This window comes from Rhipicephalus microplus, chromosome 5, assembly GCF_043290135.1.
Source record: "Rhipicephalus microplus isolate Deutch F79 chromosome 5, USDA_Rmic, whole genome shotgun sequence".
Taxonomy (NCBI): Eukaryota; Metazoa; Arthropoda; class Arachnida; order Ixodida; family Ixodidae; genus Rhipicephalus; species Rhipicephalus microplus.
Window position 1 is genome coordinate 19,812,538 of NC_134704.1, and position 25,680 is coordinate 19,838,217.

Here is a 25,680-nt window from a genome sequence, read left to right on the forward strand (position 1 = left end):
TGCTTTTTGGAGCAGATTCTGGAGCAGAAAAAATGGTGCTTTGGAGCAGCCGTGAGTGTCTTCGGAGCAGAAAAAAATGCTATAGCTTAGGGTTGCTAAGGGTGTTTTCGGAGCAGATGCATGTTCCTAATACTCTTGAAATCTAAAACATCACTTAAACATCTAATAAATATTTATATTCATTATTAAAGATGTCATATGCAAGTATGCGGCTACTACTATACAAGCAGTATAGTAGTATTATTGGCAAATATCATAGGGGGGTAGAAGTAGTCTGAACTTTTCTTGTGTTCAGGCTGGGGAGCACAGCTCTTGCAAGTGTCCCCTTTGAGATTTAGCATTAGCACATGATATAATTAAGTTAACAGTTACGTATAGTGCAATCAACTTTTTAAAAGGCTTTTTATCCTTTACTGCGTACCTGTGTTAAATGCCCCTCAGCTGTGAGAACTATGGAAATCAAAAACAGGTGAAACAAAGAGTTTGAATAGAACAATGCAATTGCTTGAGCTCGGACCCCATGCTCATTTTTTAAAGATTTTATTTGAAAGCATGATTTAATTCCTATATAAATAAAAATACAACCCGTATTAAAAATGCGAATTGGACACAGTGGCCTGGTATGAGTCACCGCTTGAGATATTTATGGATTTACGCCATTGAGTAGCATACTAGGATGTTAGCGTATACAGCTTGCTTTTGGTTTCGCTTATGCTCACGGGATGGTCCCATGGTTCAACCTTATTCTTTTTAATTTGCCAACACCATTTTGGAGCAGGTTTGGAGCAGCAAATATTGCACTTTGCAGCAGCATTTCTCTTTTGAAGCAGTTTGTAGCAATTGGAGCAGCACTTCCATTACTGCAAACGCAAGTAGATGAAATTCCAAGGAAACATAGAAACTAAAAAAAAGTTAACATCAATGCACGAAAAAAAAGATTGAATATGAAAAAGTTTTCATGTGATATTAGGTGGTTAAACATTATATTTTATACAAGCACAGTGTGACGTGTGTGATGTGACACAAGCGCTAGAGTGTTTCGCGAGCACTATTGTCGTGTTCCTCTCTTCGTCCCCATAGTCAGTGCTCACTCTTCAGTAAAGATAAATAGTGCATAATCATAGTTGCTGTCACTCATCCTATATGAACTGGCACATCGTATTTTCTCGCAAGTCACTAGGCACACCCCCAGTCAAAGATCATAGGTAGCAAAATTTTTGCGACAACTATATGCCCACTTTGTATGAAAACACAGCCTTGAAGTGAATGTTCCACGCTGTAGTGGCTATTGTCACCTACACAGCTGCATACTATATTGGATGCGTCATGTATTAACAGAGCCAAAACGCACTTTAGCAGTGAAGCCCTGATATTGTTAGCTTATGTCGAAAGGTGTGCATCTGCTATATTCAACTACTCTCCATACAGTTAGTACACCCTTTCCGTCGTTTATGCGAGAGGTCTCTTATAAGCGGGGTACCTCATATGCATTTTCTTATCAGCCCGTATTTTACTGTAGGCCCACTGGTGTGTCTTATACCCATTTGTCTCTTATAAAGGGGTTCGACTGTATACTTCATATGAATGAGTCTTTCCTTTCTTTCTGAGGAATGATACTTGAATAGGTTGTAGTAATGCAAAGAGTCAACGAGGCCCTGACTCCATAATAGTGAATGCCTACTTTCAACTATAACATGCTTTACAATTGCTTGGGGACAGAAGTTATCCCAGATGTTTTTTACCACAACCTCATATCTCTCAACTAACAGAAGAGTGCTGCAACACAACACTCTAAGCAGTCTTCACAAACAGCACCATCCCTCTGAAAGGTACTCACGTTAAGAACCAGTTACCAGTAGAAGTAACCGGGTAGAAAACTGGTTACTTCTACCAAGTACTTCTCCCTGCGTTTTACTGTTTATCTAATTCTTTCTCTCTCTCTCTCTCAAGTCAAGTAAATGAAAAATTAACAAGGCACACAAATCCTATTTGCTGTCATTTACTATCTTTTATTACAAAAGAAAGGAAGAAATCAAGGTCACTTCGTACGGCACAATTACGAAGTCCTCCCACCTCAACACTCAGGCTGATGGAAAGCTCCCGAGTTAATGCTAGCGAATTCCACGAGCCTGTCGTACATTTTGAACACTGCGATATCTCAAAACGAGAATAATCCTAAAGGAGCTCTACTGGTACACTGCGTTCCGCATCCGCAACACGACAGGCACTGAGGTGCAAGGAAGTATGCCTTTCTCTGTGATTACCATGTCGACAAACTGGGGTGCTGTAACGTCATACATGAGGTTAAGAAAGCTGAGAGATGGCAAGTCTTTTAGGCCGTCGGTCTTGACGCTAGCAGGCAGACTTGACACAAGCTGTGAAGTTGGCCCTGCAATGAAACAAAAAAGAAATCTCACACACAGTTAAGTGGTACTCAATTCCCCACAGCGTAAACAGTTATGGATTTTTTTCTACGCTTTGTAAACCTTTTGATGCTATATGACCAGCAATAAACTTCTGATAAAAATTACTGAAGAGGATAACAATGACTGTGGACATGACAATGACAACCACAGACCAGACTGCCAAGCTTGTTTGGTGATCCCAATTACTGTGAGGCTGTCTGGTGACTCGTAAGTCAACAGGCGCCTCCGGAATAAAAAATGATTGTTGATTCCTCTTGCATAAGAATGGTTCATAACATGAAAACGAAACATGCCTCTACAAAAGTGGAGGCATGTTTTTACCACATCTAAAGAATCACTACCTACACAAATACCCAAAATCATTAGCACGCTTCATACGCACTGTGAACACATCTCTAGACCCAATAACATTCAGGACCTTAAATTCTAAATATTTCATATCATGTAGCTACACAAATACCCAAAATCATTAGTATGCTTCATATGAACTGTGAACACATCTCTGGACCCAATAACACTCAGGACCTTAAATTCTAAATATTTCATATACATGTAGCATTCACCAAAAAGTGCTGATCCTTCCGGAGAAAGAATGCTCCATAAAAAGTGCAACCAAATCTTCCAAGCACCAGCTTTCTCTTGAGCTAACAGAATACAGTACTCTCTCATCAAACAGAACATGAAGGGACCGGGAAAATGTGTTCCATTTAACGCGAGTTCCATTTACTGAGAGCTGAACTGGTTCGTGGCATTCAAGTATGAAACTAATCATATCAAAGGGCAGTTGTTCCATTTAAGCAGCAGTTCCGTTTAACAGATTTTCGTTTACTGAGAGTCCACTGTAATTGCATTTTCACACAGATGAGCTCTGAGCACCAAGTGAGTCAAGTTTGTCAAAACAGGGTATGTCGTTTTACAGCCCCAATAGCAAAGTGAATGCTTTCATGTCTCTGAAGCAGTCAACACCAATGCTTCATCAAGCAACCCAGCATAAACTGAGATAATATAGTAGGGGTAAATTCTTCCTCACCCAGTTCATTGAGCGCAAAAGAATCGGTGATGACCCTGTCAGAAAACTTGTACGTTTCGCAGCACACTAACACAGGTACATTTCTTGACTTGGCAACCAAAGCTATTTGGGAGGTGCCGATGTGACCCATCACATAACCGTTGGCCAAAAGAGTACTGGCTCCGAGCACTACTTTTGTCACCTGGAAGAACGCAAAAAAGCACATGATTAAAATAAACAAAGACCACACCTCATATTGCCAGTTCAGCTGAAGGCCACGTATGCCTTATTGCCATTGGTAAGGTACTGAAACATGCCGTAGGCACAAGTCAGAAGCCTTATTAGTGCTTAGTCACCAAAAAGTCAGAAGGTAACAGCTGGATACCAGTCAGTGAGAAGTAATAAGCTATAGTAATATAACAGCCACAAGAAAAAAGCACAACAAGCACAGTGGATAGAAATACCAGCTTCAATTTTGATTCCAAAGCAAGGCAGCAAATGATAATTCCAACAGCTATGCCTTTCATCGAACAGATGAAGGAAGAACTACGTCATGCAATATGCCCGAGGTGGTGGTCATTGATTAGTGGCTTTCTTGAACATAAATAGATAGTGTGACAGTTTGAGACATCAGTGTGAATCCTTCCACAAGCATTCTAAACATTTTATCGGAAAAAATGGTCAAGCTAGATTAGTACTCCACACTAAACTTGGTAGTTTATTTTTAGAAAAAAATGTACATTAAGCCTACGAAAGAAAAAATCAGGGAAGTCCTTAAACCTTTTCACCAGGCGTGTTCTTAAAGCTGCCGATAGTATCAATATATTTTTGCTAGCAATAAACCAATAAATGTAAAACTTACCTCCTTCATTATATAAGATACAGCAGTTATAAGGACATAAGTACAGTTGATTCCAATACTGGACAAGTACTCCAACATTTCTCGACCTGCAGCAAAGAAAAGTGTACTTAGGCACTGCACTGTCTGGATCACGACTTCGAAAACAAGAAAATAGGGAAACCCGAGCAATGAATAAACTTTGCAGGGGTTAAAGATAATGTCGGTACCGACCTCGAAATTGTGGCCGGCTGTCGACAACAATGACTCTGAAGTTCTTCCCAGACTCGTGCGCCACCTTGAGCACACTCTTGACCAATGATGAGCTGCATTTAAAAATGAGATCACAGATGATCACAAAGATAAAAGTGAAAGCAGTGATGAGCATGTTCCCAATAGCTCACAGCATAGTCAGCAGCGAGGAACAGACTAGCGAAAATCAGAAAAGCAAGAGATTACCCCACAATATAACCAACAAACATTACTGCAACTACACTATGGCAACACAAGCTTGAGAAAGTGCATGAAAGTATTGTAAGCGTACCAAGAATATATTCCACATTTATTCACATTTATTCAGGTCTCGCACGTCAAAATGTGTCAGTCTCAACCATCAGGCTACCAAGCTTTGTGGAAAAGCCAATCTCTAAAATGGCGAGAGTTCCCCAAGTATACAATGGGCCCAACTACATTGCAGAGTCCAACATCGACGATTTCGATGGTGGGCGTCTCGATTTTATTTATTTATTTATTTATTTATTTATTTATTTATTTATTTATTTATTTATTTATTTATTAATACACTACAGGGATGCTTGCCCCCAAGTTAGCACTTCAAGCAGTATAAAAAGACAGGAAGTATCAAATGGGCTCAACTACATCGCAGAGTCCAACATCAACGACATTGATGGTGGGCTCCTAGATGTGATTTATTTATTTATTTATTTATTTATTTATTTATTATTACACTACAGGGATGCTTGCCGATGGAGTGTCAGCACGCCATCAACCATGCTGATGACGCACATTTAGCTCCTTGAAACAGTGCTCGTCAGTTTTAAAATGTTTCAGCGCTCAGCAATTCTACCATGTGCGATAGTCTGAAAAACATACACACATCATCATCAATAATTTCCCACTGCCCAACAGAGAAATATTTGTGTATATAAACACAGCCTATACTGTAAGTCCTAAGATTATGTTTTCATTAGGCTTGCACAAATACTTTTTTCTCATACAAGATCAAGTCAAACATAATGGCAATTAGTATAGAATATTTTGGGAACAAATTTAACCAGTAGCATGATTTGAACAGCAGTAGAATGCAATGTATAGGCTGTAAATTACATTACGTTTTCAAGTACACCATACTCGGCCTGTATGAGCTATGTAAGCTGCATGAAATGTTTTCAGATTTTACAAAAGAATTAACTTGAGTTGTGTAAGCAGTGCGCCCATTCTAGTGTGGTTTCGCAGCAGCGCGAATTTCCCCTGAAAAGGTGGTCTTGTGCCATAACGACCCAAGCTGCAATGACACTACCTTCTCAAGTGGGTCTCTTGCGATAAAGTACCTCTTGTTAATTTCGAATACTGCAAAATATCAGAAAGTTGCATCAAAGCAAATTCAAGCATTCACTTAATGTTTGAACCGCCCAGTTATTCATATAGGGCTCATTATAATTATGTCATTACTTAGTTATCAAAAGCAAACTTTTGCCTCACTTTGTAGTCGTGGTTTTATTTATATTCCTGAAAATGTTGTGCTTTACAATGAAGCCAGGAAATATTATTATGCCTACGAAAAATTAGTCATAGTGTAACATGTGAGGGCCATTCTGAACTAGTTTTTACCAGTTTCTTGGGAACAGAAAGATATATAGTATTCTTTTACCCCATCATATAGGGCTCTGTTATCTATTAAAAAAAAATAAATCTGACAATTACCAACTTGTTAAGACCACATGCAATATGGCCATCAAGATGTTGGCTACAGCGAACCTGCCGAACCGACACTCTCACCATTGTCAACACAAGAGGGAGACGAAATGAGTGCTCAAACATTTCGGGGACACTGGTGGACGCATTTTCTTCGCAAGAGCTCATTCAAAAGTTATTCTAGACGCTAAGCTAATGGCAAGAGTGACCATCGTGCACTTTAAGCAATTCCAGTGACCTCACGCAATGCAGAACAAAGTGGCTAGTCTAAATTTGAACCACCCTCTCATTCGCAAGTGTTGTGAGATCATTCCAGAAATTATGAATACAATATTATTGATATTATTCAAGTGTGAAATGGATGACCGATTGTGGCCTATGAACTGCAACGGAGACACGTGAAAGAAATGATGATCGACAATAAGTGCAAATAAACCTACAATTTACAAATGTAAGCTCAGTTTGTGCGTTTTTTTTTTCATACTCACAAAAACGAAAGGCAGGCACACAAATCTTACATGTTCGATGCATTTGATCGCACATGGGCTCACTACTTCAAATTTATAAAAAGTAGATGTGCATTAGATTTGGGGAAACATTAGAATCAGGTAATCAACAATATAGGATGATAATCAAATTTACTAAATACTGAACAGCAGTTGGCTTTTCCACTGGGAAGCTCTCGCAAGGTACGTGCAGCATCCAAGTTCATCACCCCACTTAATTAACAGTGCACCACATAGAACTATTTACTGGCTGTTATATAAAAAACCATATGAATTATCGATTGACAAAAGAATGGCATTTCTGTGTCAATAGTTTGAAAAAGAAATAACAAAACCGATGTTTCATAAATTTCAAGGCAAGAAGATAGTCTTACCAGCAATAAGTCAAAATAACGTCTTCATTCATGATTTTTTGCTGGGCCTCTACTGTAATCTGACGCTTCGCCAGACAAATTTCTTCGTACACAAATTTCTTAATCCATTCCACTAGACTGTCTTTTACCTGAAAAACAATAAGACAGAGAGAGGTTATCGAATAGACTGAAAGAAAACAGATTACCATGTCAGCATGTAGATGTTATCGTTTCACGTTCTTTGTTAATCCAGCCATCACTTCAAAAGCTGATTCGGGGCACATAAACAAAAAGACGCTGCATATTTTCGGTGCTACATTCATAAAACATTTTTATCTTCACTGACTACTTTTTCGTTTGAAGTCAAATTAAAAAAGAGACTCTCAAGAAGGCAAAAACATTTTTCAACACTGAAAATCCAGGCCAGCAATAAAAATTCAAGATTGGCCCTGTTTACATGTCGTATGGTATCCAAATTGGTACACTCAATTTACAATTCAATTCATTATAATGCTACTAACAGCACAGCTGGTTCCTAAGTACAAGAGCGAACCACGAAATGCCTTGTGTAAGACTCTTCTGTAAAAGCTGAGCATCTTCACAAAAATATTACTCGGGTGAACAATGCCCAAGCAGAGAGTTCAGTAAGAAGACATATTGGTGGCAGTATGCACTGATGCTGCAAAAGCCATTTGTCAGTGCATGTAGCACATACCACAAGGGGTAATCACAAATATTCAATGCCAGAAACACAGTTTTTACCTTAACTGCAGTGTGAAAAATACTATTGCATTCTCAATCTCCAAGAAAATGACAATGAAATCCTCGCACTTACATTATGAATACTAATCACAGAAGACTGATGCATGTACCCTTAAATTTGCAACACAGAAGGCTTGACACATATTTCTCAGTAGAACTGTCCAAATAACAAGATTTGGATGTGAAATGAATTCAAATAATAAAGTTTGAATGTGAATCGAGGTGAATATTTTCCTAATATTTCTCTACTGTAGTGAAGTGAAATTACAGAAAAGAGTAGCAGCGAACCTTTAAGCATATCCTAAATTATATTCTAAAAAGAAAGTTTCGCAAGAGCGCACTCGGGCGCCGCCACATTGAGCTTATCTCTGCTCGAATAAACGTCATCACAGAAGGAGCATTTCTCCGCCTACGAATTTCCCCCTTCATCTTGGTCCTCCATTCAGAAACAAGCGTACAAAAAGCAAATGTATGAAGTTCGATTTGAGGTCTCCGATTGGCCACATCCTCATTGCTCCAGCCTGCGTCACCATTGGTCTAATCCTCGATGTTGGAGAGCATCATACGCTTCTTGCACGTCGTGAGGTCACGAGTGTCTGTTAGTAACGTGTTCGCACTCGTTAAGTGCACACAGCTTTACAATCACTTGTATAATTACACTTTACTTTGGCATCTGCATGTAGGTCCTCAATGACCAGATTTCGCTAGCGTACCCCACTCATCGCGAACATCACTGATGCACGTCTTCGAAGTGAGAGTTCCGCTTAGGGTGCTTCGGACCTCGTGATGAAGATCATAGCGAGATGGCTCATTGCAATCGAGCTAGGCATACTTTGAGACATCAGGCACCGTGGCCATGGACAATGCAACTGAACAGACTGCTCGGCGCCATGGCTAGGCCTAATTCTGCTCACGGTGCTGTTCTACGAGAGAAATCAGGACATCGCAAACAAGGACATTGTGCTAAGGGACGTACAAAAGCGAAGAAGCTGCAATGTGGCTCATCGCAGGCAACGAATCGCATCAGTCCCTGGATTCTAGGTACAATGTATGGGCATTTTATGCAGTGGCAATGGTGCACCTCCAACAAAGGTCGACCACTCCGAGCACCAGTGAAAGCAGGGGAGGTGGGGGCAGCTTTGCACGTCAGCGCCCCAATCCGCATGACCAAGCACACTGCATGGCAATTTCCCGTTACTTTAAACCGTTATATCACGGAAATTCAAATAGTCCGCACAGTAAAATTCTGATGAAAATCAAATCAAATAGTGAGCACTGTTGGAAAAATATTTTAAAGCTTTACTATTTGCACACTGCAAGTTCCAAGTTCATATCACATTAAAATTTGGCATGTGTCAATAATGCAAAAGTCAACAAGGCTGCGAAAGCTTGTACACCTATATGGAAAAAAAAAATCTGGAGCCCGTGCCCTATTGAAGAAAAAGGAGTCAAGCAAAGCTTCACACGTGTGTGTGTGTGTGCATCTGACAATCGTTTCCTTCCTCCATGCCAGAAATGGGACCGTCATCCACATGCTTGGCAGTCCAACACTTCAATTGCTACAAGCAATAACAACAGTCGGGCATTTATATCAGGGCAACATTGAACGTGGCAGAACGAAATGACAAGTCCCCTCGATAATATTGGCAAAAGATCAGATTCCCATATCAGAAACAGCTGATTGCTGAAGAGCCCACGATCGAGAGAACATCAGCTATTAGAAAACGACGCATACAAATATGCATGTTAACAGCACATTTTCGGGGTCACATCTATTTACACTTGTGGCCCCTGACCTATGCGGTCACACCTACAATAACAATGGCACCTGCAAGGCAATACAAGATTCAAATACAACTGGGCAAAGTGCGTTGGCAGGCTAGTTGGTTCGCCATACTAAGTTAGAATGGCATGACTGAACGTAGATAGAGAAGAACGCATGCTTGCGCACACACACACACTGCACCGATTTTCAACTGAAATTATTTCAAATTAAAAGCATGTTTTGCTGTGGTTTTACGGCCAAATATGAGACTATAAGAAGATTTTAGGAATATTTAACACACAAACTATTGTATTTCCTCAAATCTACGCCAACACCAATTCTGAGTCGACCCTCAAAAGTCTGAAGCCCCCCCCCCCCCCCTCCCCCCCCGAAACTTATCTCGAATGTAGGCTGAGAAGCCCCCCCCCCCCCTCCCCCCCCGAAACTTATCTCGAATGTAGGCTGAGAGAAACATCGAAGACAGCACAAAGAGAAGACATTTATTAAACCTGAAGATGAAACAAAGCAGTTGGTTCCTGTTGCAAATAACTCGAGAAACATGCAGCCTCTAGTCCTGTAGAGTGCGTTTCTTTCACGTTGTTTTTTTCGTGCTGCTTCTAGTCCCCTGCCGTGTTCATTGCAAGTCGTCGTCCCTGCTTCTTTTGTTGCTGACTTTTTTGTCACCGTCTTCAAACAGTGCGTAATCCTAGGTGCCATCGCCATCGAAAGCGGGTTTAATATGCCGCACTTCTTAAAAGAGCACACAATCAAAATTTCAAGGCTGTCCCGTGCTGCAGCCGCTCCAGTGGCGCATATTTTTTTTATCCACTCCAATGTCCCGCCAGGCTTGAACGTTGGACGATGACTCCACGGCTAAGACAACTTTCCTTTTATAAGCGGCATTGCCTGCTTGGTGCCATTGAGCTACGCCACACACAGACCACTCGCAGCAAGACTCGAAATGACAAACAGCTCGCCTCTACACTCTCCACAAAGATCAAAGCGGCGACCAGGTGTTGACAAGGCTACCAACGGCAATCACATCTATAATACCGACTAGATGGCGCTTGTGCACCACTTTTCTTCATAAAAAATAGCGAGTTTTTCAAAATCCTCGAATCTAAGCCGACCCTGCAGTTTGATGCAAAAAAATTTGAAAAGAACTGTCGGCCTAGAATTGAATAAATACGATACATATAGATTTTGCTGGACATGTTCTGTTACAACAGCACAATCCTGTAATTTTTCAAGACCGTGGTAGGAATGCCGACCTTCTTACCTTTTCCACTGGCTCTGCATCTTGAATTTCAGAGATTTGCGCCTTCAGAAACGTCATTGCGTTCTGCATGCTCATGCTCAGAGGCCTGGCTTTATTTAGAAACCTGCGTAAAATAACTTTGTTTAGAGTACACGTATAACACAGTGCAAAAAGGAAATAGCAACACTGGGCTTGCCACTCCGGACAAATTGTGGTTTACCGAGCACACTTCCTATCTTGTTCGAGGTGTACTTTTTTTTTTGTGCGAGCAACCAGTGAGATTGTGTTTTTGAAGGAGCACACTTAATTTTCCCAAACCTGATAATAAATAAAAACTCATATAAAAATAAGGTAATGGTTGAAGTAAAGAGTTGTAGAGACATTCAATATCTAAGCATGAATTTACTTGCATGAATTGGTAGAGGCCGATGAACTGTCAGCCAATTAATGAAAATTAATAAAATGAGTTCATGAAAAAAGTCAGGCCTGTGCGGAAGGTGCAGCCCAGTTACAGCAACAGCTGGAAGAGCGGCATTAGTGGAACCCCACGTAAACTCTCTTGGGGTTACTAATACAAGTACGCCTGCAAGGCAGCCCCTACGCCATAAATCATCACTTTTGTCGAGTAGGGAAGCATCTACTACGCTATTATTCATCATTCTGTGGAAAAGCGAGGTATCCGCTATGATTTGCAAGGCATTAGGTGCACGTTGTTGATGCAGTGGCTGATGACGATAAAGAGAACACTCCGATGAACACTCAGTAATGAGCTGGAAGCATTCAACGACCTGCTCGTTCTGCAATTTGCACCATGAGACACCTCGTTGTTACTTAACTTTTCCACCATCCAATATTACATATTTTCACATGGTTCCTTCCCCGTATGAGGCCTCTGCAGCATCTTTTTGCGAAGGAGTTTCGAGCACCGACATGGCTCTGAGGTAGAATACTGGGCTACCGCACGGTTGTCTCAGGTTAAAACCCCGTTCCATTCTGTTTTTCTCTTATCGTTTTTTACAATGAAAGTTGTTATGAGATCACAACAAGGGCGCTGTAGTTGTCCACTACCGCAGCCAGTGTCTGTAATCATTACCACACAAAATAAGGAAAAAAAATGAAAAGGGAAAGAAATGTCCATGACAGAATGGGGCTCGAACCTAGGTCCTTGCCTAAAGCCCAGTATTTTACCACAGAGCCATGCCGGTGCTCAAAACTGAAGATTACATAAACCCTATACAAGCATTATGTCGGCAAGGAATTGCATTAACATACATAATATAGCGAGGTAGAAATGTAGAACAACAACCAGGTGACACAGAATGCAAATTGTCTAACCAGGCATCACATAGTATGAATTGCGCAACGAGTGGATCGTTGAAAGTTTCTAATCCATTACAAATAGCTTAGGCATAATACTCCATCAGCATCAGCCACCAAATCGATTAAGAGTGTAGTGGGTACCTTGCAAGCGTACTTGTATTAGTAACCCCAAGAGAGTTTGCAACGGGTTCAAATGGCACTCGTCTAGCTTTTGCTGTGACTGTGCTGCGTTTTTCGTGCAGGCTCGGCAATTTTCTTTATCTCGCACAATAGCGGTTACGTGGTGGTGGTTGTCTGCGTGCTGTGGTTGTCTATGTAGTAGTAGTTGTCTGCCACCACCGCAGACCACTACGTAGACAACCACCGGTGGCAGACAACTACCACTACATAAACAACCACAGCACGCAGACTACCACCATTTTTGGATCATAGTTGTCTGCCACCGGTGGTGGCAGACAACTATGACGTCAAAAATGGCCCTTGTTGTCATCTCATAACAGCTTTTGCCGTAAAAAGCTCATGGTTTTCTTGTGAACAGCTGGGATCATTGCGGCATCTAGTGGAGCGAGTCTCAAACACATGCCTCTAAATGGCCTCTGTGATCTGGATCAGCAGCACAACAGGGCATTGCAGGAGCTGAATGCGAAGGCCACGTAGAATTCAGCCAGCTTAACTCGTTAAGTGCACTTTAAATTACCTGAACAAGTTCGCTGAAGGGGCAGGCTGTTTTCTTTAGGGTATGTGCCACCAAGATGGCACATACCCTACATATAGGAGGAGGAGGAGGAATAAACTTTATTATGAAAAACCAGCAGGTTTAGGGAGCCGGGCCTAAGCCTCCCATGAGGGGACGTCATGGACTTGCCTCGACACCGCCTCACGGGCGTGCTGGGTCGCCCAGGTTTGGTCGTAAAGAGCGGGGCTTCGCAGAGCCTCATGGAGCTTTGACATATAGAAAAAATGACACTATTGCCACATTGACTAATCTTAAGAGTGAGCTGCGAAAGCACACTTGCGTGCTGATTCACTTGCAGGCATTGCAAATATAGGAACACCGACAGTTCCCTTCTGTATACCTACCAAAAGTCGGCTTCACCAAAAAGCAACGACGCTGCGCTGTCAAGCACAACGCAGTGCAGTGAAGCACACTAAGAACAGCAAGGAGTCACTATTATGAGACGCAGTACGAGTTTCTGGTTATTAGGCTTGTGCGAATAGTAAATTTTTGATTTAATGCAAATAGCGATTTGGTTCAAATATTTTGGATCAAACTGGAAAGCTTTATGTCACATATTATAAAAAAAATGAGCATACTCGTCTTGACCAAACTAACCTGCACAATATGTAAGCAACTTTGAGTAGTAGCAGTATTTGAATTTCAGTAGAACGCTAGCGGTTAATTGGTAATATACGTTGAGCCTTGAAATTTATTATACCTGTAGCATATAAGTCGGTATAACAAGCTTTTACACTTGAGAAAAAAAGATGATGAATCAATGTCAGGTTAATATGTTCATTTCACTTTGAAGTAAAGCTTTGCGACAGTGCGAGCTGTTGTCTGGAAAGGTGTATTTGTGATATATCACACCTCCACTGCAGTGCAACCATCTTTACCAGGAGGTTACATGTGGACTAATGTCCACCTATTAGTTCCCTTTAAATATTTGACATATTCCCAATAACTTAAATTTGAATTGAAGCGAATTCAAACATGTTAATACTCATTCGAACATTCCGAGCGCTCGAATATTCACTGAGGTGCTTGTGCACCGAGGTGCTTGTGCTGCGACTAGAGAAACGAGTACCTGACAAGCCTACCTACCACCAGGCTGTCAGGGCTATCTGAGATGCTGTTGCAATCTGAGCCCTTGAGATCAGCTGTAAGAAACGCATGCATCAGTTTGAAACTAGCAATATTTTTCTTTTTTAATGGTCAATAACAAGTTCAAAGAATTAAACATTGACTGCTTTTGGGTACGTACCCTAGACTGCACCATCAGTCATAACCTGTTCTTTTCATCGCAGGTGCCGTGTAGTGCATGAAAAGAGGCCCGAGCAACTATGGTGTACAAAGTTCTCGTTGCATGCACAGATAGGAACTGGTGACAATAGAAAATTTTCTATTTACTCGATATTTTTGTCCAGTCTCTCCCTGAGGTCCTGGGACACCCTTTTGCTGGCATCACAAGTGTAGTCCTCTATCAGCTGCGATAAAAAGAAAATGAAAACATAAACTGCAATTTTAAATTTGTTAAATCACACCATCTAATAAAGCTGATAATTATAAAGTTTCCTAAAATAAAGATAAGCTAGAGAGCACTCTGGCACTGCAATTGTCCAGTGACCATGGGAATGATGGGCAGTACATGGATTTGCCTTGTCTTCGCACTTGCAAGCAGCGAGTCACACTTGTGGCTTTATTTATTCCTGCCTTTCGGTTTTGTCTTGAAGGAAAGAATGAACCCTTTTGGACTTTGTGACCCGATTTGAAATGGTAAGCCTAAAAGGTTAAGGTGGTTAAGCGCAACCGCTGAACATTTGCCGATTTTTGTTTCGCGAGAAAACAGCTCCAAGCTACACGAACACACACGGAGCCACAAGTACTAAGATTAGACGAATCTGTGCTCGCTTAAGCATCGTGTGTTCACAATAACACCAGAGTTCCCTCTAGTGTATTTATAGAAAACTGTATGGTCCCAATAATGTAATTCTACAGAAAAAACATTAGGAAGCTTCTATTGCAGTCTACTGCGCAAAGGATACCTCCTCAAGCAGGTCATTGTGCAGTACTAGTGCAGAATTAAAAAAAAAAAAGATAAGCTACCAATGCTTTGAAGTGCCAGGCTTGAGCTACTCAACATAATTTGTTTCAATAAAACATTTAAATGCTAAAAATAGAATCAATGTGATGAAACATTTTTATTCTGAAAGCCTGTCCTTAGGGATGAAATGTTGTTATTAAACTAATGTGCTTCGTGCTGTTTCACACATGCATGTTGAGTCAAATCTGTCTTTCTGACCAAAAAATTGCCCGCAGCTTCCCTCGGGGGAACACTGAGGAGGATGCGGAGCATATAATTGGTTAACGGGGTGTTAAAGTGCGACTTACTTGGGTCGATGGCTAAATTGGTTAACGTGGTTGTGAAATGGGGTGTTAAATTGCGACTTACTTGGGTCGATGGCTAAATTGGTTAACGTGGTTGTAGGAGGGGGTGTTAAATGAGTGAACACGTACACACGCATGCGAAAGGGCGGCGCTGGTCGAAGGGACGTCGATCATTGTGTTTGTGGATTCGTTGGAATTCATTTCACCGCGACCTTGGACGTCGACGCGCCGTACAAACCAACCGACGAGCGGCAACTGAGCGAGCGAGCGCCGACCTTGAGTATATATACAGCTCGACGGCGCATGCACTGTCAGCTGTTGAATGTTCTCGAAGCGCGACGCCACATGCGCGTCCACTGGAGAATCAGGAGAATTGTAGATGTCGAACGCGGTGTGTAGAGGAGGAAGGGTGCACAGATGGTGGAGGAGTGAAGCGCGCGCGGTGTGTAGAGGAGGAAGGGATGCACAGATGGTGGAAGAGTGGGCGACGGCGCATGCGCGCGCGTCAGCTGTCGAATGTTTGAGAAGCGGTGCGGACGGCGCACTACAAGGCGCGAGTATAAGATGCTTCGCATCTAAAAAGCTGTTCTATCGAAGACGGCAGAACTTTAATCGCATTAGTATATACCAATCTGAAACAGGGCGCCAGAAGGCTGTTTTAGTGTCAGTGAGATAAACGGTCTTTCACTTGTTTTTTGAATAAACTGAAACACACTGAACACCATTTCACTGGACTTATGTACTTCAACACTTTAGCTTTGATTAGGCTTGCTTACTGATGAATTCACGAGCCTTTATTTTTATTCCACTGCCAGAGAGAGAAATTAAATTAAACATAACGCCTCCTCTTTCTCTGCGAGCTAAAGGTACGTTATGTTTTTTTTTTTTTTTTCCTGCACGCCAACACAGTTCGTTTTGAATTACTTGTGCCCCACTTGTAACACAGTCAAAACAGCAAATTTTCAGCTAGCTGCTATCAATTTGCATCCTTGAGTGCTGCAAGACGCAACCTTTTTCACATGAAACAACGAGGCTGTTATATTTCTACAACCACCACCTTTTGCCTCTTTTTGTTAGTCTCTTTCTTTCGGTGTATATGCATGTGGGCAGGAGTATTCCAAGCTGACCAGTAGTGCCGCCCGCGATCTCCGACGCCAGCGTAGCTCTTGCCGACTGGTTCGCCCGCGGCGACCTTCTGGCGCCGTGAAGCTCTCGTCATGTGGTTCCCCGTCCTCAGACTTCTCCAATCGGCTCCCAACTTTCCTATCTCCTTCTTCTGTTGCTTTCCTGTCTGATTTCTTGATCTAACTATATATTTCCTATATTCTTTTATATCCCCCTCCTTCCATCCCCTACAAAGCGCCGAGCCGTGCTCCTGCAAAAGTTGCAGAAAATAGTGCCTTCTTCTTTTCCAAGCAACCACGCATTCATTCTGTGTTTAACCTCTCTTTCTCCTTGCCCTTTGCTTTTACACCTTTCTCTGCCTCCTATTACAGTAAAGCATAAATCTTCTGGTCAACCTCTGTTGACATCTCACTTGCCTTTCTGTATAAGACAAAGACGCAACTAAACAATCATAACATTCATCTGTCTTTCTGTTTTCCTTGAAACAATATGGCATAATGTGTAGTTCAAGGCAAAGATTGTTGAGTTACCGATCTGAATGCTGCCAGCATGGCAACACAGCGAGCGTTCGAGCCGATGACAACGCCCTCCGCAATCTGGAGCCCGCTTCGAAAGACGGCTGGATGAATGGAAGAACCGGATAAACTGAAAAACACAGAAAAGTGCAGCCATATGAGGATGCCTTCCCGGGACACTCCGGCCACGGCATCTCTAACCCGCAGCTTGGGGCTCCGTCATTGCACCCCAATGTTTTGGAAGCACTACTAAAGTACAGTAAACAATAGCACATTTGTACCCCTAGCACTAATTAACCGTTAACTTAACCCAAATATACTGCATGTGCTTAACCATGCTACAAAAAATTTTTGCAGTGAAGCCATGAAAACCTACGACAGTAGTATCTCACTGAACGTATAAACTGCAACCAAGTTTATGTGATTGCAACCAAGTTTATGTGAGGCTTTATGTGATTTGCTGCTCTTCTATACACCACTCTCAGTTAATCAAACTATTGTTAAATAGAACCTAGTTTCCCTGTTCCTCGAGGTATTGTTTAAAAGTATTCTACTGTAGCACTACAAAAAACCAGCCACCTATGCCAACTGCTCAAGTATTATTTAAAGACTGTTATTGATAACTTAAGACCATTAACATCTTTGCACTACTGGAAATATTGCTTGAACAGGATGTACTATCGAGTACAACCAGTTTAGCAAACATGAAGTAATGCAGTAATTATCACTTAACTACACTAAAACTTCTATTTCATGAACAATGAAATATCAGTTATAACAAAGTAAATGAAGTATAGCCTTGCAATAGATAAATTGTCAGAAATATACCTTTACAACAATTTTCCTGATATACAGTAAAACCTATATATATAACTAAGTTGACATAGTCCCAGAAAAATTCTTCATAAAGAGTTGCTCGTTATGTGCATGTTTGGTACGAAAATTCAAAAAATAAATGCACAAATTAAACAAAAAGCGAAGGAACTGAAGGCGGAGCTAACTCAAAACACTTGATTAGTGGTAAAAAACAGTTGTTATTGAAACAGCAGTTATATGGACACTCTCGGCAAATTTCTGCCGTCGCCACCATGTTCCATAACAAGTCCAAATTGATAACATACTCCCACGCATCATAAATTTTACAAGCGGGTACAAGCGCGCGAGCGCTGTTGAAGCAACGATCAAATGAGCCGGCTCATCTTTATCGCCTAGAGGGTGCATATGATACCCCCACTCGTGTTAGATCTTTGTAACTGCTGCCAAATGCTCAAATAGAAGGAAAACCACTTGTCTTGAACGAGCACAAAAAACGCGCGGGGGGGGGGGGGGGGGTGTGTCGATCGAGTAGCAACCGTAAACTTTGATGATGAAAACCGGGGCAACTTTTCTAGATTATCTAAGCAAACATTCGCTTTATCAAGAATGTATCCAGCTGTTACTTTGTTACATAGAGGACGCAAACCCATGCGCTTTTATGGAGTAACGGAGGGAAATAGAAAAACTTTAATATATAGAGGAATTCGTTATACAGAGGTTCAACTGTAATATACTTATTTTCACGTAAGGTGCAACTTCATCATAATAAGGTTTTGAGCGTATTTTCAGAAAAGTACGCTCTGAAGCTACTGAAAGGTGGACAGGCTTCACTGTTTTACACAACAGTCCGAAGGAAAGTGCAGAGAGAGGCAAAACCGTTTTCGTGGAAGTGAATAGTTATTCTGAATAGTCTGCATTTCGATGCTTGAGAGTCGCATCAATGCTAAATTGAAAGCTTTATCGTGTAACAGCTAGTTTTCTTTAACCGCTAAGACACATTACATAACACATTACATAAGAGAGGAGGGGCAGCATACCCATAAGGCTTCAGGTGGTCCACTGTTCCAGGGTTTTGATGCAGATGAGAGAACAGCCGCAAAACTTCATGCTGCTTGCCTTCGGTTGCTGGCTTTCGAACGGCTTTCTTTGCGGGAGCCTCTGAAAAATGAAATATGTTTTGCAGGGTCATTATACTTTGACACCATAAAATGGTAAAAAGTCGACTAAGCCTGCTTAGTTATGGCCCACACACTCTGGAGCATAAGCTCAAAAAGAGCAAAGCAGGCGTAAGGCTTGTTTTCTCGTTTCCCCATAGGCTCGGCCGCCTATGCAAACAAGTAAATGCTGAAAACCCCAATGAGCATGCATGTATCAAAAAGCACAGGACGCAGTACGTGCAGTGCGTCAACAATGTTGTTTGCGACATTTTGTTGCCATACAGATGCACTTTTTATAGGACAGACCGACTTCTATCTTAGGAGCCCATTGTTCCTTGTTCAGCTGCGTCCCCATCTTTCATAATTGCGAGGTGCTTTCACGATACCGTCACAAGATCGAGCGTGAAAGCATCGAAGCCTTCTACATTAAGAAATTAAGAAGAAAGAAATCATGTGTGTCAGTGAGCCCCCCCTCACCATCCTCGAAAAAGAGATTATGTTTTCGAGCTGTTCACTAGGACCATTTCGGCTTGTGGCAGATTCATCTTGCATTTCATCTTTATGTGCATGTGATGGTTTTAGTCTTGTTTCTTTTTTCAGCTATATATTTTTCGGTGTATTTTTCAGAATGACTGGCACACAGTAGTTCGTCAGCGCTCACATTGTGTGGTCGTTCTTTCTTCGTTCCGTTCTTGCTCTGTTTCCCCCTCAGTCCACGTGAGCATCGTATAACTAAGAGATCTTCAAGCTGCTCTGTCACCTTTATCACAGTACAGAGCACAGAGAAAATTTTGTGAAAGCCAACCGAGCCAAGCTTGATTAACCTCCGTGCCTTTCCTCTCTATTTAACTCTCTCATTCTCTTGTGAAAGCCAAGCCAAGAATACAACTCACTTATTCCGATGAAGACCCATGCAAGTATTCTAATATGTGAAATGCTAAACTGCAGTCGGCCCCATTGGATTATGTCCGTACTTTTATACGGTCAGCTCACTATCCAACGGCTGCAGTTCAAAGGGCTTCTCTGCAGACCCAACTACAATAGGAAAGAGGCAAGACTAATCACAGGATTGACATGCCCTCTTAGCTTAGGCACCAGAAGGAATATAGCGAAGGTACCCACCTAGCTGATGCTAACTGAGCCAAACAGAGAGGACGTCTGTGTAAACAGGCGTGTTTCTCTCCTAGGCAGATGGTTAGTGGGACAGCTCAATTTCATCTAACTCCTCCAATAACAAACTCACTGGAAAAATTTATATTAAAAAAATGCTGTCTAGATGGCACCAGACAGCTTCCAGCATTGAGGCATTAGGCTGAATTAAAAATCGAGCTTGATGGCTCACAGATCACAACCCCGTAACAAAAGGAATGGTTAGCATTCATTCATCTATTTATACTCGTAAACCGAAATCTGCAGAGGGACTAGGCCATTTCATGACCATCGCCGCCATAAAACTCCCATGTTGCTTATACATTTACCGAAGACGCCTTGAAGGCAAGAGCCATCTTTTTTTCGCAGTCGATATAGCCATCTTCTTATCTTAGCCTCTCCCACCCTCCTCTAAAAGCTTTCCACACCTAATATGGCTTCGCACTGCCTTCGTCGTCAGACTGACAAAGTCATGTAATGACACTATTATTTGACGTCCTTTTATACGACATCAAAGTGACACAATGGCTGTACAAATATTGGTTATCTGTGACCTCATATGTTCACGTCCTCACGTGACAATTTCTTGCATCACTCATGTTGATGCCGATGCTGAGGGTCAATTTTTACATTCGATCAGGCATCTGAGGCATTTGAGCTACAAGAGAAGAGAAATTACCCTGTGAGTGAGGTGCTGGTTCCTGTTTGCCTTCGCCATCTGCTTTCTTGGAAACTGGGTGGTGCGAAGCACCCTCAGCTGCAACCTGCTTGGCAGTCGTGGGTGCCTGCTCTGCTGCCTTGCTGGGTTTTTCGGCCGCCTTTGCTGCCCGCTGGGCTTCTTGCAATGCTCGCCTCTGCGCTTTGAGCTCCGCCTTGCTTTTCTCACCAACGGCATTTCCTGAAGGAACGCACGTCATTCGCATGAGAGAAACGCTGCAGAGAAATGTTTCTGGGACCCGCAGAAAACTACCTGTGGCAAGCAACTCATCTTTTGAAATGGTAATCTCTTATTCAAACAAGAAGGATGTTACGTAAATCAACCATGCAAGTCATATGCACAGCTCATAAGTTACAGTTGCTGTTTTTGAAAATGCAGCCATCATACAAATCAAGCATCACTCCAACATCATTTTGTTTGTTCCCAACAATTTTTACGCCTTATAAGTAGAGCTGTGCAAATAGCAAAATTTTGGGTGTTAAGTAAATTACAATATTGAAGTCTGATTTCAAATCAAATATTTGTTTCAAATATTTCTCAAACATTTCTAGGATATATTTTAAATACTTCAAATCAAAATTGCAGAACGAAAGTTCGAGACGATTCTGAAGCATATTCTTGCAACATGAAACCTTGAAAGTATATTTTTGTTTTGTTTTTGCTACACTGATGAAGTGCTGGCTGGGTGATGTTTCATAGTCATCTGATCAAAAATTAAGCTATGCAGAGGACTAATTGCATTTATGAACATAATTTGGTGAAACCTAATCGTTGCCAACAACACTTTACATGGGAAAGGCAAATATGGTATTTCCTCAGCATCTTCTTTTCTTTCAGCTTTTGTGGAAGACCAAATGATGTGTTAGACAAGGATGTGCTCCCTTCAAGCCTGGAGTGCAAAATCTGCCAGTGAACATCTGAAATATTTGATGCTCCAAATTTTCAGTGTCCGATTTTTTTTAACATCCTGCCCAAATTTCAAGTTATAGAAACAGCATTAATTGAGCTTCCACTTCTGCCACATCTATCATCTCCATACTGAAACAAGCATTTTCTTAAGTCAATACACTTACAACAGAACTTGAAAGGAAGCTTTGCTGCAATACAAAAATGTAGTAAGGTGAAGCATACTAAAAATCTGAAGGGGTCACTGTCGATTGGACATTATCTGTATCTTTTCCGTCTTTGGATGTTCAAATAGTTTGAATAGTAAAATTTCAAAGTGAATGTGATCAAATAGCAAACATTGGATGCTCGAATAGTTTGAATAGTAAAATTTCAAAGTGAATGTAATCAAATAGCAGACACAATATATTTTTTTTTTTTCAATTTTGAATATACACACTTCCCCACTAATAAATTCAGATGGGTCTGTATCTTAAGCTTTCAAATGTATATTCTGCACTTGAGGCACACAGTTATGTAATGTGAAAGTAAAGAAAGTGTGCTAATTTAATATGGAGATAGGATTCAAAATCTTTAGTAACCTCATTCTGCTAAAAACCCTTATTGAAGGCGCTTTCCCACTCTCTTCCACAGTCCTCTACTGTTTTCTTTAAAAATTTTCTTAATGTATTTTGTTTTCTATGCCAACTATACTGCATATAATGCATCCACCTAGCACTTTCTAGTGGCCATTCACACAAGTGCTCGACATTGTGCAATATCTGGAACATTTTCCTTCAGAACTGCACACAGTGTTCTGTGATTGGTTATTTAGCTTATCTTATTACTAAACAACCGTTGCTGCACCCGCACATGAAGACACATGCAAACACAAACCCGCATACAGAGAACTTCACGAACTCATGCAAATATGGAAAGCACAACGCAAAAAGCGACAGTAACAGCACACAGTAACAAAAATTGTCCAGACTAAGGCTGTTCAATCCCGCTAATCAGAAGCTCCTAATCATTTTCTTTTATATTTCGACGCATAAATAAAAAACTCACCTTCACTTTTTTGAGCAGCGAGCCGGGCAGCATTTTCAGCTTCCTTGGGGCAACATAAAAAGAAGAAACATTAATGAGGTGATCTCAGCCATACCATAGACGCTTCACATGATAAACTCTGGCAGGTTAAAAATGTCCATGGTCCAATACATTAAAAAAAAAAGCGGTGAATGTTAATATGTTTACACATGTACACAAGCTGCAGTAGTGGGAATGACACTTGCCCATAGGTTTCATTCAGAACAGTAAGTGGTTTTTATATGCACACTCATTAAGGTGTGAAAACTGAATAACCCAAATAAAAGAAGCACATACGTAATCAAAGTGCACATAACTTTCAAATACCATTCTATCAGAAGAAAATATTGAAGGCACAAAACTTACAAAAGCTGCTTTTCTTTCTGCCTTGAGCTGCGCTTTCGTTTTCTCTCCAGCCCCACCCTGTGCTGTGTCGTTCGTTAAGGCGTTTCTGGGCGCTGCGCTATCGATCTCTTTTTTTGGTTGCGCCAAAGGCACTCCGCCAAGCTTGACATCTGCTTGTTTCTGAATGACCTTTGCTGCCTTTTCGTCTACTTTCTGGGGATGCTTGTCACTACTTATCACAACGTGATTGTTCACAGCTTTCACCGTGACAATGTTGTCCTTGTTCTTCTTACCAGACTTCTTCGAGCCAACGCCTTCTCCCGACGGCATTTTGTCACCAGAGTTCTGCGACACAACACTACAGCTTACACCGCTGTCCTTCTTTCCAAAGTCAATCACACTCGTACCGCATATGTCGACCACTATCTCACGATTGGGGCTGGGCGAAGGCTCCTGGAGGGCGCGGACGATTTTCTCGCCGACGGTGGACTCGTCCTTGGGGTTCACTAAGGTGATGCTGATGGAGCTCTTGTCCAGCGATGCCAGGCTCTTCACAATGGCGTCGGACAAGCTGTCCAGGTGATTCTGGGTGAGAACGTTGGTGGCGGTTGCAGGCTGGGAAGGCTTTGGAGAAGGTGATGCTGCCGCTTCTGCATTCGGGCCTTCGGACGAAAGCGGTTTGCCTGCTGGCTTGATAGAGTGAGGGCAGATCAGCTCGAAACAAGTGATTTCCTTGAGATTTCTGAGCTTACAACAGCCAGATTCGTGCGTTTCGACGGGCTTGTCTGGCACCGATTCCACCGCCTGATGCTCGAGCTGCTGCTTTGGCTTCTTCTTTTTCTTCTTCTTCTTCTTTTTTTGACCTACTGATCCCTCAGCAAGCTGCACTTCTTGTGGTGGATTGTGGGCCGGTTGCTGCGGCAGCACTTTGCTGAGCACCACTTTAGCAATTGGATGTGTACTGTTCTCGTTTCCTTCCGTGCTCTGCTTTTTGGTTACAGTAATCTGTATCGGCTGCACTTTGGCCTGCTGTAAGCCAGGTTGGCTTTTGTTGGCTTGCAAGCTATCTTTTGACTCTGGGTGAGACTCCTTGCGAGCTGGCTTCTTTTTTTTCTTTTGCTTTGTTCCAGAAAGCTGCAGCAAAGGGTGGATTTTTTGTGTGAAACAGAGAAGCATGTGAAATTTGAGCGTGCAAAAAGAATAATAATAATGTACAACCAAGGGCTGTGTTTGGAGAATGCCTGAAACACTTTAGGGCATTTCATAGACACTGGGGTAACAGGCATTGGTCTACCTGCACCTGTGATCATGCAATGAACCATGCAGAAGTTACAAGACAATGACATGCCAGAATTTACCTTACACATAGTTGCGATAGATTTCTTGTGGTATAGTCATTTGGGGTATAGCCTACTTCACAGTTGATGATATTATTAAAGCCAATTGTTGGCCAAAAGCGCTATTGAACTGGTCATTGAACAGTTATATTTTCAACGCCTCTGACTTGAAAATTTTATATTACGCAACAACACAAATGGCATAGGTCAACCAGAATATTATACTTAGGCAAGTTCTAGAGGGTGTGCCTGTACAAGTGGATCAAGTAAAATTGAAAAATGAAGTGCTGAAATCATAAAAAAACATTATCACACAAAATAGTAAATTCGTTCTTACGACATCTAATAGGCATGCCAACACGCAAACCGCAGTTATATGGTTGCATAGTTTGTTAGTGCAAACAGAAACACAGCGCAGCAAGTATAAATGGGTGATTTCATGCGCCGAGCATTCAAATGGCAAACACGAAAGCGTATGAACGCTAGTTTACCGATGTGTCCATGACTGCTGAGGGGAAAGATAACCCCGACTTGTGATGATGAAGCTGGACTGTCAAAGAAGTACCATGCCATGAACGACACACAAACTGCGAGACAATACAACGCAAAGCAACCGCAACCCAGCTTTACATGAAAAAAAAAGTGTCACAAAACGCGGAAGCCTAGAAACGAAGACAGGTTTCTAAAATCACAAGGCGACCATATGTCAACTGCATTTTCGAGTTCGCCTATGCTGTATTAAGTTCGCTAAAGCAACGTCTAGAGCAAGCGAATATCCATTTGTGGACTTAAAGATAGCCATAACTTCACCAAAGTTACTTCGAATACGCCGTACAAACACGTTGTCAGAACTGCCAATAATACACAACTGAAATGAGTGCCACATGCGAAGTTCTAACTTATGTGCAACCACGCTGTCCTGTAACTAGTACGCTGAACGACGGCACTGCAGCGTCTAAGTAAAAGAATGCAAACGTAATAAGCTTTACTCTCATCTATGAACTCAAACATACAGCTTTTTAAAGTCTTGCAGGAAAAATACGGCAACTCACTGACGTTACTCTTTGAGTATCTTGCAACAGCAGCGATCGGCTACGGCGGCCATTTAGAATCGTTTTTATTGGCTATTAACCACGCTTGCTTCGGCCAGCTTCGGCTCGCGCGTCGGCCAAATCCACTTGATGAAGCGAAACTAGCATTACTAGTGCGAGAACCACGGTGTAAGAGTAGTTCTTACACCGTGGTTCTTACACCGTGAATAGTAGAACT

General features: G+C 41.7%; 1 protein-coding gene across 1 annotated transcript; it reads right to left on the minus strand.

The window, feature by feature from the left end:
• Positions 1 to 1,988: 1,988 nt before the first annotated feature.
• Positions 1,989 to 25,572, minus strand: eIF2Bdelta (eukaryotic translation initiation factor 2B subunit delta). The gene is made up of 14 exons (XM_037426055.2): positions 25,464 to 25,572; positions 24,903 to 24,961; positions 23,096 to 24,208; positions 22,712 to 22,754; positions 20,720 to 20,938; positions 18,772 to 18,892; positions 16,934 to 17,048; positions 14,301 to 14,377; positions 10,874 to 10,976; positions 7,089 to 7,216; positions 4,508 to 4,599; positions 4,298 to 4,383; positions 3,457 to 3,637; positions 1,989 to 2,389 (listed from the first exon to the last, which is right to left on the minus strand). The coding sequence occupies exons 2-14, from the start codon at positions 24,912 to 24,914 to the stop codon at positions 2,187 to 2,189; spliced, it is 2,493 nt and encodes an 830-aa protein (XP_037281952.2). The 5' UTR covers positions 24,915 to 24,961; positions 25,464 to 25,572; the 3' UTR covers positions 1,989 to 2,186.
• Between the last annotated feature and the right edge of the window lie 108 nt (positions 25,573 to 25,680).

Coding starts and splice junctions, on each gene's coding strand:
- eIF2Bdelta (XM_037426055.2), bottom strand. Junction 17,049..18,771: donor GACCACCTGAAGCCTTATGG/GTATGCTGCCCC, acceptor TGTGTTTTTCAG/TTTATCCGGTTCTTCCATTC. Junction 4,384..4,507: donor CAGCCGGCCACAATTTCGAG/GTCGGTACCGAC, acceptor TCTTTGCTGCAG/GTCGAGAAATGTTGGAGTAC.